This window comes from Ictidomys tridecemlineatus, chromosome 3, assembly GCF_052094955.1.
Source record: "Ictidomys tridecemlineatus isolate mIctTri1 chromosome 3, mIctTri1.hap1, whole genome shotgun sequence".
In the NCBI taxonomy this organism is placed as follows: domain Eukaryota; kingdom Metazoa; phylum Chordata; class Mammalia; order Rodentia; family Sciuridae; genus Ictidomys; species Ictidomys tridecemlineatus.
The window spans coordinates 191,312,727-191,331,444 of record NC_135479.1 but is presented as its reverse complement, the minus strand read 5'-3'; the positions used below and the strand labels follow the sequence as shown (position 1 = coordinate 191,331,444).

At 30.4% G+C, this 18,718-nt stretch overlaps 1 protein-coding gene across 7 annotated transcripts in view; it reads right to left on the bottom strand.

The window, feature by feature from the left end:
- The window catches only part of Usp25 (ubiquitin specific peptidase 25), a 134,273-nt gene that overhangs the window by 6,145 nt on the left and 109,410 nt on the right, over window positions 1–18,718 (bottom strand). For 6 of the 7 annotated variants that reach the window (XM_078044478.1, XM_078044474.1, XM_078044475.1 and 3 more), the window contains 3 exons: window positions 6,087–6,265; window positions 4,307–4,385; window positions 1,929–2,008 (listed from right to left, as the gene is read on the bottom strand). In XM_078044478.1, the coding sequence (XP_077900604.1) occupies window positions 1,929–2,008; window positions 4,307–4,385; window positions 6,087–6,265 (338 nt within the window). Of the gene's footprint in view, window positions 1–1,928; window positions 2,009–4,306; window positions 4,386–6,086; window positions 6,266–18,158; window positions 18,255–18,718 lie in introns of all 7 variants that reach the window. The other variant, XM_078044480.1, reaches the window with a different exon arrangement.

Below are 18,718 nucleotides of genomic sequence, written 5' to 3'. Positions count from 1 at the left end.
ATCTTGCTACATTGAGCAGGTTGGTCTTAAATACTGAGGCTCAAGCAATCTTCCTGTCTTAACACACTTTTTGTGCATATTTCACAAAATTATATAAGAATATATGGGTGTCCATATTTAAATTTTCTCTCCCTTGTTAGTTGAATGACCTTGATAAGATTTTTGTAGAGCCTTGGTTCTTTATCTGTAAAACTGCAATGTTTTTTTGACCTTAGACACTATACAATTTTAAGACTATATTACTATTTTGCTCATATAAGCACAAAACTCAAGAGATACTGAGTGTAAATATTCTTATCAAAGAAATAAAATCTAAACTCAGTAAATAAATGGGGCTATTAATCAAAACAGCTGTCTATATCAATGAGCAAAATGAATTATTTTATAAACAACACAGTAACTAGGACCTTAATAATTCTTATTTATTTAAACACAATGTTGTGTAAAACACTGCTTTTCCTTTTGAATGTGAACTCTTAATACTGTGATAACTGTAAAAATGCCAGCACTGTACTCTAGAAGAGCACTACCCAACAGAACTCTCCATGATGGCAAACTGTTGTATTGTGTTGGACAACAGAGCAGCTACCAGCAAAATTTAGCTGCTAAACATTAGAAATGTGGATGGTATGACTGAGAAACAGAATTTTTACTTTTAATAATTTTAATTAATTTAAATTGTGACACACAGTTGGTCACAATTTATACTAGATATAAATGTCCATCTTTTCAATAAATAAATAAATCGTTACCTCAGTGGAGACTTCTTACACTTTATTAAAACAAGAAACAACTCAATGTTCTTTTTCCTTTGCCACAATAATACACTCTATTGAAACTATAGTACTTAAAAAAAAAATCTCTAGTCCAATTAATGTTAAAGATATAAATCAAAAAAGTATGTGGAGAAATAAGTAAATGCAACCTAGTAAATAAATGGCACAGTAAGTCAAAATTCATCCTGACTCTTAATGATAATTAAAATAATAGTATTATATAAGTAGAAGTTATTTTATTTTAAATTTAAGTGAATATTAATTTAAAATGTGTTTACAGTCACATTACTTACAAGTTTTCTACAGATATATTTTTTATGGTACCTGAGAATTAAAATATTGGAACCAGCATCTCTGACTTAAGTCAAGATCAGACTCATAATATGAAAAAGCATAGTGACTTCTGGGTAATACTAGGGAACAGAAAGGTTTCTCTGCAGGGCTACCAGCTCTTTCAGTCCCCCACAAAGTTTTGGGGTTTTGATTTAATCCCCTTTCACCCTAAATTTTAAGTACAGTATCTCAGAGCTAATAAAAACAATGACACTAATGCCAACTCCAGAGATTTGATTTGTTTATTTAATTATTTATTTAGAGAGAGAGAGAAAGAGAGTTTTTAATATATTTTTTTTAAAGTTTTCAATGGACACAACATCTTTATTTTACTTTTATGTGGTGCTGAGGATCAAACCCAGCACCCCGCGAGTGCCGGGTGAGCGCGCTATTTCTTGAGCCACATCCCCAGCCCTAGAGACTTGATTTAAATGGAAAATATATTTTATAGTTATTTGAGAGCCCTAAGTATTGTATTTGCAATTTTTCTGCAATAAAAATTATTCTTAATAAAAAGTTTTTGAAAAATGTACACTATGACCAGGCATAGTGGTGCATGCCTGTAATCCTAGTGGCTTGGGAGGATGAGGCAGGAAGATCATGAGTTCAAAGCCAGCCTCAGCAATTTAGCAAGGAACTAAGCAACTCAAAGAGACCCTGTCTCTAAATAAAATACAAAAAAGGGTTGGGGAAATGGCTCAGTAGTTAAGTGCCCCTGGGTTTAATCCCTGGTACCCCTCCCCCCCAAAATAAACAAAGTATACTATGAATAAATCTTTCCTGAGATAAATCTTTTCCTATTTGTGCACTTTGCCTTACCTTTCTCTTTGAAAATTTTCTAATCCAATTATAAGATACATAGTTGTTTCCCTAAATTTCTTATAATCCTGATGCCACTCCTGTAGGTGAAAGAACAAATTAAAAATATAAACACTAAGACTGAAAATTAAAATAAAATTGTTCATAAAGTAACAAACTATTCTGTTTGAGTTAAGAGAAATAAAGAATTCAGGAGAAAAATGATGTAAATCACACTTCACTTTCCAATGAACACATACAGTAATATGTATATAATAACAAATGAACACAATACATATAAAAATTATTAAGTATGAATAGGAAATAAACATCTTTGAACTTCTGTCCATGTTGACATCTACACAGCTTTATACATGTATAAGTGAAATGGATTTCTTATATAAAATTAAGAAATTCAATTTTAGTTTTTTCCCAGTCATTGATTTGCTTGCCATCTCATAAGTGTGTCCACTTATGGGTGAATTTGTTTTTCAATCCTGGAGTCTGTCCTATTATTCTAATTTACCTATTTTTATGCTAATATTATAGTTATAACAGTTATTAAGATAGTATGTTCAGATTTCTAAATAAGCCTTTCCACACTCTTCCTCAATAAAGTCTCAGAATAGGATTTCTGTCTTACCATAAATTTTTCCCATTAGATTATTAAGCTCCATAAAACAACTTGCTGGAATTTTCATAGGAACTACACTGAATCTATAAAGCATTGGGAAAAACTGACATTTTTACAAATCAGTTTTCCAAATATCTTATGTGCTTCCATTTATTTACTTAGGTCTCTAATTTTCCACAAAAGTTTTGTAATTTTTCTCTGCAGATTTCATGCACATATTTTGTTAAATTTATTTCGAAGTATTCATTTCAGGTAAGAATAAAAACATTTCAGTGAACTTTATGATCTTGATGCCATTGTAAATGGTTATTTTTATAAATTTCATTTTCTGATTATTTGCTACAGGTATATGAACATCAAATTAATATGTAAAGTAGATTTGTGTTGCAAAGTTGTTTTGTGGTAATAAATTTCTGTGGATTTTGTTCTAATTTCTGAGTACAAAAATATGCAAATAATGACTGTTTCTTCTTTTTCAATGTTTTACTTTTTGCTTGGTTTTGTTGTCTTTCTGTATTTTTCCTGATCACAAAATATAAGCATTCAGTGTTCACAATTTGTATTTGTTATAGTTTTGGGTTTATTTTTACTTTTAGTGAATTTAACTATGCACTTGCAAGTGAATTAAAGTAGTTACCATACATTCAAAGTTAGCTAGGGGTTTTCATCAAAAATAGTGTTTTTCTGGATCTTCCTCTTCTCTGCTAATGTGGAAAATCATATTAATTATTTAGAGGAATCTAAACTAACAAAGTTTATAAATGGGACCAAATATTAATCAAAGACACATAGGAAAGCAATTTAAAATCACTAGACTTATAAATAAAAAGTCAGCAGATAGTTAAATTTAAAAGGTTGAAGAAATTTCAGGTCCCTGAATTCGTCAATTACAATAAAAATATCTTATATATTGTTTTTTTGTTTTTTTTTTTTTTTTTGGCAGCACTGGGGATTGAGTCCATGACCTTGCACATGCTAAAACAAGTGTTCTCTATTACAAAGCTATACTATCAGACCAAAAACATAATTTTTAAAGCCAAAGTTAATATAGAGAGGATTTTGTACACAAATTCCATAATCAATCACAGAAGGGAGTGTATGTGTACACTCTCACACACAGCACTGTCTCACAATGACAAATACATATGGCATATGACTAAAATGAAACTTTAACTTTTCCCAAAATATGTGACAAAGTAAACTGAAAGAAAAAAATACTGCACACTGTCAGTCTGTCAGGGTAGTATAGCAGTCAAGAGTACAATTTCTATTACACAAGTTGTGAACTTGTAGCTATGAAAATATGAGGCAGGCTATTTTACTATTCTATGCCTTATTTTCTCATATGTAAAATAATAATAAGAATACAATCTCTCTCATGGTGTTCCTGTCTGGATTAAATCAGTTTACATATGCAAATGGATCAAAAGATATAAAAGAGGTAATAAAAAAATTGCAAAACTAACAATGCAATTTGCCACTTGTTTTTAAACTAGAAAAGCTCATCTTAAAAGTAACTGAGAATTAGTATTAAAATCCAAGAGGGCATAAAACAAAAAACTTCCCTTTTGTTTTTAAACTTTTGGATCTACATGTCATTATATCAAAGTAATTCTACAATTATTTATAGAAGTACTAATAATTTTGGCATTGACTCAGACATTTAATTTTTTATCATACATAATGAACTGAAATGAAATGAAAAGAATATCAGTAAAATACATGACACCTAAATCTAAATCAACCTTTCAAAACACCACATTACCTCATATTCCTCCAAGTTTACTTCTTCAGGTTTTATCATTTCTAGTTTGGCTTGAGCAACTTTCATTATGTTGTGACACCTTCAAATGAAAGTAATATATTGCTAAATCAAAAGCAAAATCCATAAAAACTAAAAAAAATATGTGCTAAATGACACAGAACTACCAAACATGTATAAAAATAAAATCCATTTTCACTTGAGGAAATAACCTTTAAAGTGAAAAGTGTGGCTTTTGAATCAATGTTGGATCACTACAAAGTAGAAAGCATCAATAATTTTAATTCAAAGTTACTGTGTTATATTTACATATCGCTTATTTAAATGCAGTTTGCCTGTGGAAAAATGAAACTTGGTTTTTATAATGTTTATATTTAAGCAAGCTGAAGAGACACTGTACCTTCTTTTTTTCCCCTAAATGGCAGTATTCTTTTAAAAATGAACCTATTATTTCAGGTGAGAATAAAAACATTTCAATAGACTTTCTGATCAGAATCAATACTAAAGAAATCGCCACAAAATATATTTAGTACATAAGATGCATCTAATTCTCGTCTTTCAAGCACAAGAAAGATCAAGTTGTCCAAACAGACTGACTACTTGGGATTCCCAAAGAGAGATAATTGCAAAAGATTGTAAAGTTAATGTAATTAACCCATAAACTCCTTCCCCAAAGTCAACAGCACATTGTAACATAGGACATTGACAGCTTAGATAATAAGGGTCAGAATCATTAAGTTTTTTACAGTTGAATATAACAATTTTAAGTGATTCACATACTACTACTAATATAAATCGCAATAGCTAACATTCATTGAACTAGATATGTTTAAAACCATCTAGTTAATTTTTTCACTTAATTCTAATTTTCACAGCAGACAAAATATGAGGCAACAATTGATCCTAGGTACTTTGTTTCTCCTCATATCGTCCTCTGATACACTTTTATAATTCAGCATTTCCAAGATATTCATAAAAGGATAATCATCTACTTCAGAATTAAATTGTAATTACATTAAAAGAGCATAAATGTTTCCATAAAGTAACTTTTAATACCTTAGGCCTTTATTTAGGTTTAAATTTATTGTAGTAGCATTCATTCTAATTAGATAAAATTTTAATTTTCAACATTAGCAATTTTATAAACATTTCTATGAGAACATAATTTTGGGTGAATCAAATTAAGTTAACCATTCAAAGCCCTTTTCATATGTTAATGAGTGCTTTAATTACTGTATTTATATACAAAACTAAAACTTTCCCCAGTGATTCTCACAGAGGAGTGATTCTCACAGAATGATTTTGCTCCCCAGTGGTTAGTTGGGAATATCTTAAGATATTTAATGCTTTTGTAATCTAGGGGTACTACTGGCATCTAGCAGGTAGAAGTCAGGGATATTGCCAGATATCTTAGAAATCACAGGACAGCCTGAACAACAAAATTATCTAACCTAACACGCCCATGGTGTAAAAGTTGAGAAATCATGTTTTTTTCCTAAAATACTGAGTCACATAAGGATTGTGATTTCTTGATATACAATTAAAATATACTAAAATTACCAAATTATTTTCAGTTCAAACTTTAAAGGGCCATGATTATAGACTAAAATTTTAGAGAAATTATAAAGCAACCATCCAAATTAGCAGAGATCAAATCTTGTGGTAGATTTATTAAAATGAGTTCACATGTGCATAAAATAAACATATAAAAATTGCACTAGGGGTCTACAACAAAACAAGGATAATTCTAGCACATGAATAAAATATTTTATTTTCATATTACCTTTCATCAAAACTCAAATTTCTGTCTCCAAATTGTTCCAACAATGTTTTCTCAATGATCTTCTTTGGCGCCTGGTTCTGGATGAAGTAGACCACTACGTGATGCAGACGATAATCTGTTTCTGGTGGGGTGTCTTCTTGGGCCAACTTAACCAACCTTGAATACTCCAATTTAATTGCCTAGAAAATGCAACAAAATGATCTTTTTGGTCAATCATGATAGTTAAATTTCTTCGATATTACGTTTTAAATTTTTATTGCAAATGCCTTTTTCCCTTTAATGTGCTACAAAATAAGACAATTTATCAAAGAACACTGTCCCACATTACATACTTCCAAAGTTTTGTGAATGACTGGCCACATAGGCCATATGTATTCTTGCTATATCTACACACAGCAGTAATAAAAAAAAAATTTAAGCTTATGATGTGACTGATTTTGTAAACTGTATTAAGAGCTGGTCAAAGTATATTACAGGCATCATAAGGTGGACATGCTAAGTTTTCTTATTCTGTTTTATCTTTCTAGCATCAGTCTGCATATCCAAATTCTATGATACACAGCTCCCCAAAACACCTATATCTGAAAGAAAATGGCTGGCTCTCAAGTGCATAGAAATTCTACTACAACCACATTTTAGCTAAATAGTCCACAAATAAAGAATAAAATATCAAATCATTAACATTCATTTGTTACCACAAAGTGATTTCCTTGTTGCAACAATAGCTATTGAATTTTATTAGCATAGTAATAATGATTCTATACTGTGAACACTTTTATTACCTTGATGCTTGGTTTTTCTTTATAGACACAAATACTTCAGAATTTATATGTAATTATAAAAATCAAATATTCATTAAAATTCACTGATATTTGTTATTTTTCATCATAATTACATGTTTCCACATATGAGCAAAATCTGGAAAATATTTGACTCTATAAATCTATTTATAGATTTATATTTTTATAGATTTACACACCAAATACTGCTGAAGCCCATGTGATTAAAGAGAACTTTCATAAAATTCATTTATATTAGGATAATATCTAAATTTATTCTATTAACCATAAAGTATTTTGTTCTACATGCAAGACACATTACAAAAACTCCACTTTATTACAAAATTTTTGCTTTTATATACATGCCTTTCTTAACTAATTCTTGGCCATCCAGAGGTTATTATCTATGTGGCCATACTTTATTGAAAGAAGAAAGAAGAAAAAGTAACATACATTAAATAAAATAGCCTAATTATATTATACTTCACTAAGGGGAAGTCCTTTCTATACAGCAAAGTATTATAAATAGAATGAAATAAGTATTTTTCAAAGAAGGAAAATTTGACCTTTCTTCCCAAGATATACGTGTCATTCCAAAGTCTTACTTCTTGTGGTTAAAAAACATGTAGATAATCAAAGGATCATCATTGTATGACTAATTTCACACATAAGCTTGCTTTGAACTTTAAAATATATTATCCCATGGAAAGGGATAAAAGAGCACATGTTCAATTAATAAAGTATATTGAATTTGAGAAAAAAATGTGAAACATAGATTTCAGTAACCATTCATTATTGTTATTATGGCTCTGAGACAATGACTGTTATAAACTAGTAGAAGACTTTTAGAAGAATAAATGTTTCAGATGTCATTCATGTGTTTGGTCAGAATTGGGTTTGTATTGAGTCTCCTAAAATAATATTGATTTACACGTGAGGAATTAAAACATAACCCTCCCTATATTCCCCTTTCAAATAGAAGTATGATTTTTATAGCAGATTTTATTAGTGAAATAAAATATATAACCTCTTGTAATTTATGTTTACCTCTTGATTTTGTTCAATATAAGATTCTATAAATTTTCAAAATGAATCCTAAATTTGGTCACAGAACATTTCAATTTACAGTTACCAGTAGGGATGTGAGCCATTTTCAAACACACAAATACACACACACTTTTGCAAGAATAAAGACATTTCTCAACTACTTTTTTTTATATATAAATTTCCTTGTTAAAAAATTTTAGAGCTTTTAAAATAAACTTGAATCTATTCAACTTCTGAACTGATGCTCCATGTTGTTACATTTTATAGGGCTCAATACAATCAGTATTATGAATAAAGTTAACATTATGATAAATTACTTCTACCTACTTTTTTATTATTCTGTTCTAAAATCATATTTGTCATATTTTCTGCTACCTACAATGATAATTATTTTAAGATAATTACTACAGAGACTGCTGATGATACCCTTACAACATGAAATATGATACTGGTCATTAAGTAATAGAACAGCAGTGCATTTCCTTTTTTAACTCTTACACCAGGTTTTAATAAGATGCAGTGTTACCTGATGAATCTTATTTTTCATTACTCTACAACATGGACCTCCTTCTACCTAGGTCAGGTTCCCTAACCCCAACTCGCCAGGCAAATGCATAACTGTCTTTGTTTCTCAGGTGCCCTGTGCATATGATGTCTTTTCTTATTCATTCCCCATATATCTACACATGACCCATTCAATAAAACTCAGTGAAGCCACTTTTAATTCTAAAGATGCAACTTTCTATCTACTATTTTCTATTTTTCTAAATCATAATATAAAATCATATTCTAAATGTACTTCTTACAGGATTTATTTTAATGTAACTATACTCAAATATTAGAAACCATTATACAAACACAGCTCATTCTGATAGCAGTAAGATCTAATAAATTGACTAGATTAAGTTTCAGAAAGCCAGGTACACCAATTATTAATTAACTGCAAAATAAAACAAAGAACACATTCCTTTAAGTCTTAATATTTTTATCTGTAAAATAATTAAGGAAGAATACATATATTATGTGTGTAGCATTTTTTTTTAAATTAACAGTATACCAAGACATGAAAAGAAAATCTAATTCATATTTAAAATTCCTAAAGGTTAAAATCATAAGTTATTTTCTCTGAATATAATAAAATAAAAATAATTAAAAATAAAGGTAAACACTTAGAACTTTAAAAATAGTATTTTAAATTCTTTTTGGCCAAAGAGAATTTTGGAATAAAATTTATATTTACGTTATGAATATAAAGTGTCAAAACCTATAGAATTTATGATTAAAAAAATCCCAACTTGAATGAAATAAAATTTATTTGAAAAATTTAGAAAAAGAGAAAATAAACCAAAATAAAGTAGGAGAAATAAAAATGATGTGATATTTTGATAGCCAAATGCTTTTTCTTTGCAGAAAGATAAAAAGATAAATGGAAGAGCAATAAGGAAAATAAAATTCAACAACAGAAAGAAGAAAGGTAATACCACAAAATCTAGAAAAAAGGTTTTAAAATATATTAAAGAATAACACACATGATTCTGTCAATAAAATATAGTATCTTTTAAAAATAAATTGAATTGCTTTTAGTACAAAACTGAAGAGATGGAGCAAAACTGCAGAAGAACTTTAAAAGTACCTTACACTGAGACAATCAGGCCCACACTGCTTTAGAGCTGCACTATTATGTCAGATCTTCAAAGACCAGATGATGTCTATGATACCTAAACTCACCTAGAGCCTGAAAAAAGAAGGGAAGGAAGAAAGGGAAGAAGGAAGGAATCCTCTGCAATGACTATACGCTACTATAATTCAGGTATCAAAATTGATGAATATTTTTTAAAAATATACATCAATTTTTTTCTATATACACAGTCATCAAGTCATATCTATTTCTGGTAAAGAAACTGCACAGAATACAAAAATATGCAGTAATAAATAATTTTACAATGATTTTTAAAAGATGGATCAAAATTAAGATAATTTACCTTACAAGCTGCCAGAGAAAACTGCTCAGCATTTCAATAGATGCATTACATGTGCTGTGTGTGTGCGCACGCACGTGTGTGTGTGTGTGTGTGTGTGAGAGAGAGAGAGAGAGAGAGAGAGAGAGAGAGAGATGGATAGATAGATAGATAGATAGATAGATAGATAGATAGATAGATGGATGCTGGGTAGATGTATTAAAACCCGTAGAATATAATACCAATCAATTTGAAAGAAAACCCCACACCACAAATTTGACAAAATGTTTTTAAAGTTATAAAGGTAATCTAGAAGAAACCTATACTATCTGTCCCTTATACTTAATAATAAAACAACAGAGGGCTGGGGTTGTGGCTCAGAGGTACAATGCTCATCTAGCATGAATGAGGCACTGGATTAAATTCTCAGCACCACATAAAGTAAAATAATAAAGACACTGTGTCCACCAATAATTTAAAAATAATAAATAAAAAATAATAAAACAATAGAGACATTCTCATTAAAATTAAAAATAGACAAAGATTCAGTTACCATTATTTCAATATTGGGAATATGTTCTAAAACTTCTGGCCAACATAATAAAACCAGAAATGATATAATAAATAAATTTAATGCAAAAATAATTACTGGGAAATTTGAATGAAATCAAGAGATATGAATAAAACAACTAGATATTGTATATAAAATTATTCTTCCTATTACCTACACTTTCAGTAACTTTATAGGAAAAGTAGGAGCAAATGACCCAATTCATAAAGGCAAAAACTATAAAAGTACATCTAGAATATATCTAGAAAAAAATTACAAGGATAGAAGACCTAGTAAGATCTATATCTAGATCTTGTACATTGAAAAATAAATTGAAAAACTATAAGACCATTATGACAGAAAACTATAAAACCTTCCTAAATGATATAACCACATGACAGAAGTAAAAAGACATATCATATTCCTTTTGTGAGATAACCAAAATACTAAAAATATAATTTTCCACACTATCCTAAGTAAATGGATATCTATAATGCAAGTACAATCAATTTCTAAAAGGATTTGGGGAGGTTCATGATGACTGATTCTAAAAATCATCAAAAAAGACCATCAAAATTAAATAAATAAATTTTGATAGGAGATTATACTTTATGTCATTTTATCAAACCACCAACAATAGGAATAAAAATATCAGCGTAACTATTTGAAGGTAATTTGAGTCTTGTCAACACTTAAAATTTGCAAGCACTTTAACTCACTAATCCTTGCTATGTTCACAAGTATTCAATAATATAACTATAAAAATATTCACAATAATTTTGGAAATGATCCAGACATCCAGCCACAAAGTAGTTAATGATAAATTTAATAACAGCTAATCTTTTTCAAGTATTAATTATGTGACATACTTGCTAATGAGTCCCATGTGGATTATTTAATTCTTAAGACAATTTCTCATTTATAAATGAAAAATCTGGCTCTGATAATTTAATAAATTGCCTAGGTCACATAGCTATTAAGAGATAAATCTAGGATTTAAACTTAGTATAAAGCCAAAAGTACAGCCCCTGCTGTAATAGCCAGTCTGGGACAGAGTTTCCTAACCTTGAGCATGAATAAATTAGAGGTGTGTTGAAATACTGATTCATCACCCTGTTCAGATGCCAGGAGCTGCTAGGTACATCACTGTTAGACATATATTACCATTTTTGTCATAACACAAAAAAACTGCAATTATCAAAAACAATATTTAAACACGTTACTTACACTAAACTCAATCAAATAATGAGATAAATCTACTAATTCTGATATGAATAATCACTCACCATATTATATGAAAAAAAACTCAAGTAAAAGAAGCAAACAGAAGAACATATTTTTCATGTATATTTTCATGTATAAATATATAGATGAATGTTTAAATTTAAGTGCATCTTGTCTGTCTATACCTAACTATCTAAGAGGATATACAGGAATCAGTTCAATAGAAGTGAGCTGTGGGGGAGCTGGGTTGTAGCTCAGTAGAGTGTTTGCCTATCATGTGTGAGGCCCTGGATTCAATCCTCAGCACCACATAAAAATAAATAAATAAAATAAAGATATTGTGTCCATCTACAACTAAAAATTAAAAAAAGAAAGAAGTGAGGTAAGGAGTGGGAATTAGGAAGTGAGAGAAAACCACTGTACTCTACGTCTTGGTGTATACATTATTAATTTAAATGTCACTTTTTCTAAGCCTTCTATTTTCTCTATATGCTCTTCCCCCTTCAAATTGCTTCTTCTTCATACTGATTACAATTCTAATTAATGTTTGCTTTCCTACTAGAAAAGATGATTCATTAGGCAGAAACTCAGTCCATAATTATTCCAGTTATATCCACTGGAGTTAGGAGAGAGTTTTGCATATTTTTATGTCCATCAACAGTAGATTGGGAAAAAATCATAGTATAGCCAGAAAATGAAAGACCATAACAAGAACAAACAAATTGCAATTATATCCAATTAAGCAGATGAAGCTCCAAACGTGTTAAGTAATCGCAGTCAGATCGACAGGACCTGACTCTAAATATATAAAAGTCAACAAGAAAACTCATTTATGTTGTTAGTAGTCCCAATATATACTACTTCTGGGTAGAAACAAAGTAGTTATAGGAAGGTGAAACAAAGATAGCTTTAAGAGCACTGCTAAGATTCTTCTTCTTGGCCTGAATGATGGTTTCATGGCCTAAGTTCACTCCATGACAATTCATTGAGTGTATATTACAAACTATATACTTTTCACCATGCCTTTTACTCTAATAAAGGTTATATCAACTGGGGACAATTATGAAACATTAAAATAACAAGAAAAAAAGTTTTATAATACAGAACCGTTATTACATCATTAAAACACTAAGGATGCTATAATAGGTATAGACAAAAAATTTCAAAAAGGAAATTTTCATTGTCTTTCAAGGTGTAATCCAGTGACTATCACCCTGCTACCTCTACTCCTGGATACATACACACAACAAGTACTTTAAAAAATATTCCTTTTTTATTTTCTTGCTCCTATTTTTGCTTATTATAATAGCTTTATATTCTGTTTTCTGGATTTCATTTACTTCACAGAATTTTCTCTTTCAACCACTACTATTATGCGGTGTTTTCTATTTATAGTGAAAATGTAAATATAAAGTCAAACCAAGAGGACAAGGTAAATGTAGTCCAGTCTCTTGGTCTTCTGTTGTTGTTTATTCTTCCAAGTCAGCTGCCTATGAATTCTTTCATATTGTATGTTTACACATTGTGTGTTTACAAGGGTGGACTTACATGAGGGAGTGGCTTGTAGGTAAAAGAGTCCTTCGGATTGGGTTGGTAATTCCCCCTAAGTCCAGATCTTTTTCATCAGAGATAAGCTGAGAGTTTCATCAGATGATTATATAATTATCTATCACACACAGCATTACAAACTTGTCTGATCATAATGCATAAGGAGATCCACAGTTAGAAGTACTTAAACATGCCCAATATTTAAAGGTTTCTCTCAAAGAGTTAATGTAAAATAAATCTGAAAACTTTTTTTCAGTTATGTGACAGAACAGATATTAAAAAATTTTCCTTCAATTTATAATAACCCAAACCTTAAAGGAATAATAATAATAATAATAATAATAATAATCATGCTATATGTAATTTATGAAACTAGGAAGGCAGCAGTAGCTATCACAGGTTAGATAATGTGCTGTGTACATACTCTGTTAATCCTGAATGTTGATGATGATTAGAATTAATTGCCAAGAAAACACAGAAAGCTTAAATACACCAATAACTTGGGGAAAAAAACAACCAACAAACAAAAATGTTAAAAGATCCACCACCAAAAAGGTGGGGATGAGTGGGTGGGTTCTCTGATTTTATGACTTAAGTTCTAACCTACTTTTTTGCAAAGATAATTCCTATGCTAACCACATCACAGTATAAAAAGAAAAGCTTCCAAATTAATTTATTAAACAAATATAACCATAATAACGAATCTGAAAAAGATAACCCAAAGGTAAAAAAAGACCAAATTCATTAATATGCAATGTAGAAAGTCCAAATAAAATGCTATTGAGCTAAATTTAAAATGTGTACATTTGAATTCATAAATAAAAGTGTAGTAAAGAAAGTGTTCTAAACAATGAAGAAAATTTATATAATGTTGGATGAGAATATACCATTTAATATGGCAATTAAATTCCAAAATCCATAACAAGGAGAAAGATTTAAAAACATAAAAATTTTAAACTTCTTTATGGAAAGTTATTGTAAACTAATTCAAATAGAAGTGGCAGACTGGGGTAAAACACAGGATGGGTGTCCACAGAGAAGATGATATGTAATCAATGAAAGTATATTTGTACAGCATGGAATACTGCAAGTAATAAAGATAATGCAGTAAACATGCTATCTTAATTTAAGAGCTCATAATATAGTTGAGTGATATAAATTATAAAATAATATGAAGAGTAAAATCTACATTAAAAATAAGATCAAGGATATTTTTCTATACATAAATAAAGAGTACATTTATGTTGTTAAAACCAAATGGAAAAGGCAAGAAAGGATGCACTGTGCCTAGCATAGTAATAACAGGGCAGTTGCAAACACTGCCATTTAATTTCATTTTAGTCAGGTACATCTTGGTGAATGATTGAACTTCACATATTGTTTTTTTGCATGACAAGTTTTTTTAAAAAATGATATCAGCTAGAATTTTCTAAATGCTAATTATTTACTTTTATTAAAAAACATTAATTAAAATTAAATAATTGTATTAATTAACCACAGAAAGTATTTACATAAATTACACAAAAATGCATTCTTCAATTACAGAAGGGTAAAAATGTACAGAGATGTTATAAACATACATAATACTAAAGAAAGATTAAATTATTAATAACTTAACTAATATTATAGTTATTAAGTTAAGCCATGCAGGAGATCAAAATGTTCCAACTCAGATATATTTCTTTAGCCTATTTCAAGACAGCTATTTAGAGGGGCTGCTGACACAGGAATAGCTCAGAAGACTTGTTCTGTTGTGGAAGAGATCTGCATCTGCAGCAAAAGCAAAGAGCTGATACAAACAGGCTCTCGCTGAACCCCCCTATCTGCCTGAGAAAGATGGTTTCACTGGAGGAAGATACTGGAATATGACCTCTAGCCTAGGCAGATTACTCTAGGCACTCTTGCTGAAAAATTTTATTTGCACAATAGCAGAACCCTGGTTCACCTTGCTCCTTTCCTCAATCTCACACAGCTTGTACCTCACAAAGCTGTCACCTCCCCCTCTGTTTTGGGGGTTCAAAATGCTACTTATGTTTCAACCTTCTGACCCTTCCTTTGAGACTTATGCTTTGTGTATGACTCACTTCTTCCTATACCTTAATATATTTGCATGCTCTTTTTCCTGTTAATCCATTTCCAGTTTATTTCATGTTAAAATTATTAAAACATACAAAAGAGAAAACTGAAAAATTTCCCTATATACGTATAAAATAGCTAACTTTGGAGGTTGGATATGGTATTGGAAATTTTTAACAACTGAATTAAAAAACAAAAACGTCCTATCAGAAAACCTTTAACACATACTTGTTTCCACCTCCATCTGTACCTGGACTAAAACAATGGCATAAAAAGTAAAGCTAGTAATAATAGCAATAATAGTGATATTATAAGGTTAAATTTTAATAATTTGATATCTAATTTAATAATTTAATTTAAATAATTATATTGCATATTTATTTATTTTTATTTTATATATGGCAGCAGAATGCATTATAATTCTTATTACACATATAGAGCACAATTTTTCATATCTCTGGTTGTATACAGAGTATATTAACACCAATTCATGTCTTCATACACTTGCTTTTGATAATAATGATCATCATATTCCACCACCATTAATTACCCCATGCCCCCTCCCTTCCCCTCCCACCCCTCTGCCCTAAAGTTCCCTCTATTTCCTCCCATGCTCCCTCTTCCTATCCCACTATGAATCAGCCTCCTTATGAGCCTTTAGTATCAACCAAATACTACTTTAATTTATAAACTTGTTTAGAATTCATAATGAGCAAACAGAATAGAGTTATTATTATTATCTCCATTTAACACCTATGGAAATAGATATAGAAAGGTTGAATAATTTGCCCAGGATCAAAGCAGTGGGACAAGCCTTTGATCCAGGGCAATTTGATTCCTAATATCAAGCTTTACACTATGTTCTTTCTAATGTATGTTCCAGATATTCTTATAAGTGACTTTTCAACAGACTGAAAGTAGGTTAAGGGAATGTCACTGTGGTAAGGAGAGTCCTTAGTGAGTCAATCCTGATGAAGGACAATAGATCCACATGCTAAAGCTGTGACTGAAATTTCAAACTCTACTCAAATTTTGCAAATGACTTGAAAATTCTTACCTCAGAATGACTGAAGCTTATTAACCATGGTATTTAATTTGGAGTAAATGCTAAAAATTGTGATACACCTAACAGTTTCTTAAAGAAAACTCCTCTGATGAGTCCTTAATCTCACACACTTGCTTCTTATTTTCTTTATAGCTCATTTTCCTTACTGCACCACCAAAATCAGAAACTAAGCAAACCCATTGAAAAGTATAACATATAGAAAATACAAAGGAAAAGATGTCAAGTGAATCCTCAGGGTGATACTGAAAAGGAGGTCTCAGTGACGAAGTATGCACCAGGACTTCAAGAAAACCAGTGCAGGGGGCTGGGGATGTGGCTTGAGCTCGCCTGGCACGAGTGCGGCCCGAATTCGATCCTCAGCACCACATACAAAGATGTCGTGTCTGCCGAAAACTAAAAAATAAATATTAAAAAAAATTCTCTCTCATAAAAAAAAAAAAAAAGAAAAAGAAAAGAAAAAGAAAACCAGTGCAGGCAGAAGCATGTCATAAAGCACCAGAAAAAGTTTCTCCAAGAAGATGAAACTGATACAGGCAGAGTGAAGAGATCTAATGAACTGATAGAGATGAATCAGTGGTAGACACAGAAAACTAAGCAACCCAAAATAGAAACAACTCACTCTAAGAAAAATGAAAGCTAAGGAAAAAAGATTAAAAGGAAAGTAATAATGTTTATGACTGCTCAATTCTGTGTAGCACATATAGTAAAAAAAAAAAAAAAAAAAAATGTTCAATCAATGCTCTCTCTCTCCTGCCTGTCTTCCTCAACCATTCTCAACAAGGTGATCAACTTCTCCTGGGATCAGTTTGCCTAGAACTTTTGAAATTTAGCACTTCAAGTCCTCTACTCCAGAAAACCCTTAAGTCATAGGCCTATCAGGAGTTGGGCACCCTAAATCCTAATAAATAAAAAAGTACTTATTGCTATAGAGCTACTATGTATATGGCTTCTGTATGGTATGCTGAAAGGGAAAAAAAAAAACTTTTTAAAGACCAGACTAAATCATGGCAAAGTACTAAATATTAAAGGAAAGTTTTAGATTCATAATGTCAAAAAAAAAAAGTAGTTTACTATAGTGACTTACACTTCAACAAAAAAAATATTTCTTAAAAAGCATTAAAAAGGAAGAAGTAAAAACTTGGAAAACTTTTGGTAAATTAAATAAAAAGACAAAACATACATGGTGTTTCCATCTTCAAAAATGTAAAAGAAAATAACACTGGAAGCAAAACATCATAAAACTCCAATTTAAGAGTGAAAAACGTGGTCATGAAAGATGGCGTTAGATTGGTAGTCTCATGTGTTCTGAACTCACTAAATATTAAAGATTAATTACAGAAAAAATAAAAAAACAAACACAAAAAGATACTAAATGAACAGATCATGTTAGAAAAAATTAAATGAAGAAAGCAATTAGTACCAAAATATAATAAAATTAAAGAAAAAAAATGTAACGTTGACAAATAGTATGAACAATCAAGAAAAAATAAACTACTGTCAAAAGCAATCACTCAGTTCTGATAATTGCTCATCAATACCCTTATTCCATTCAAATATAAATACAATTCAAATTTTTGTGGCAATGAATCAGAGACATAGTATAAGGGTAACCCAGGTAAAATGCTTTGATTTTCTTGAATTATCTGGATTAAAAGCAAAAGAATCTTGGATTCATGCATACACGAAGAAACCCCCAGAGTATCAGTCATGGCTAAGAAAGCAAGAGAGAAATTAAACAGGAAATAAAATTTAATTCAAAAAAATAAAACATTTTAAGAAGTTTAATTTAAAAAAAGAGAAAAGAAAATGAAAATGTAATTGTACCTTAAAGAACCCTGCTTCAGGACCACACCTGTCATATACATTCCTGGATTTACCTATTGCCATTATAACACCTTGCATGTTCGGTGTCATCATGATCTGCCACAGGGATTCAAAGAATTTTTGAAAATTAACACAAAGAAATTAAAAACCAAAACAATTTCTTTACATGCAAGGTAAAACTCCTTTCTTTTTCAGTACTTATAAATTATGTGCTGCATGTTTAAATTAGTGGATATGATGTGCATGTAAGCATCTTTCAGAATCATCTGTACAGGGCACAGCTGGCTGCCTCAGTGTCCATGCAAACTGCAAAAAGGCATCATCCTCTCCAAACTGAATTTCAAAGAGGTACTCTTCTGAAGAAACTAATTAGAAAAATGTGCTGCTCTATGAGAAAACCATTCAGAAAAAAGCAACACCTCTTTTTTTGTTTCTTAAAAAAAGATGCTTCTTCTCCAAGGCTTGGTGAGTTTAGGAAGAACTCAATTTTAATCCCACTTCTGCCCCTTGGCACATCTGTACCACCTGTACATCTGTAAACAGCAGCCCTGTACAAGTTA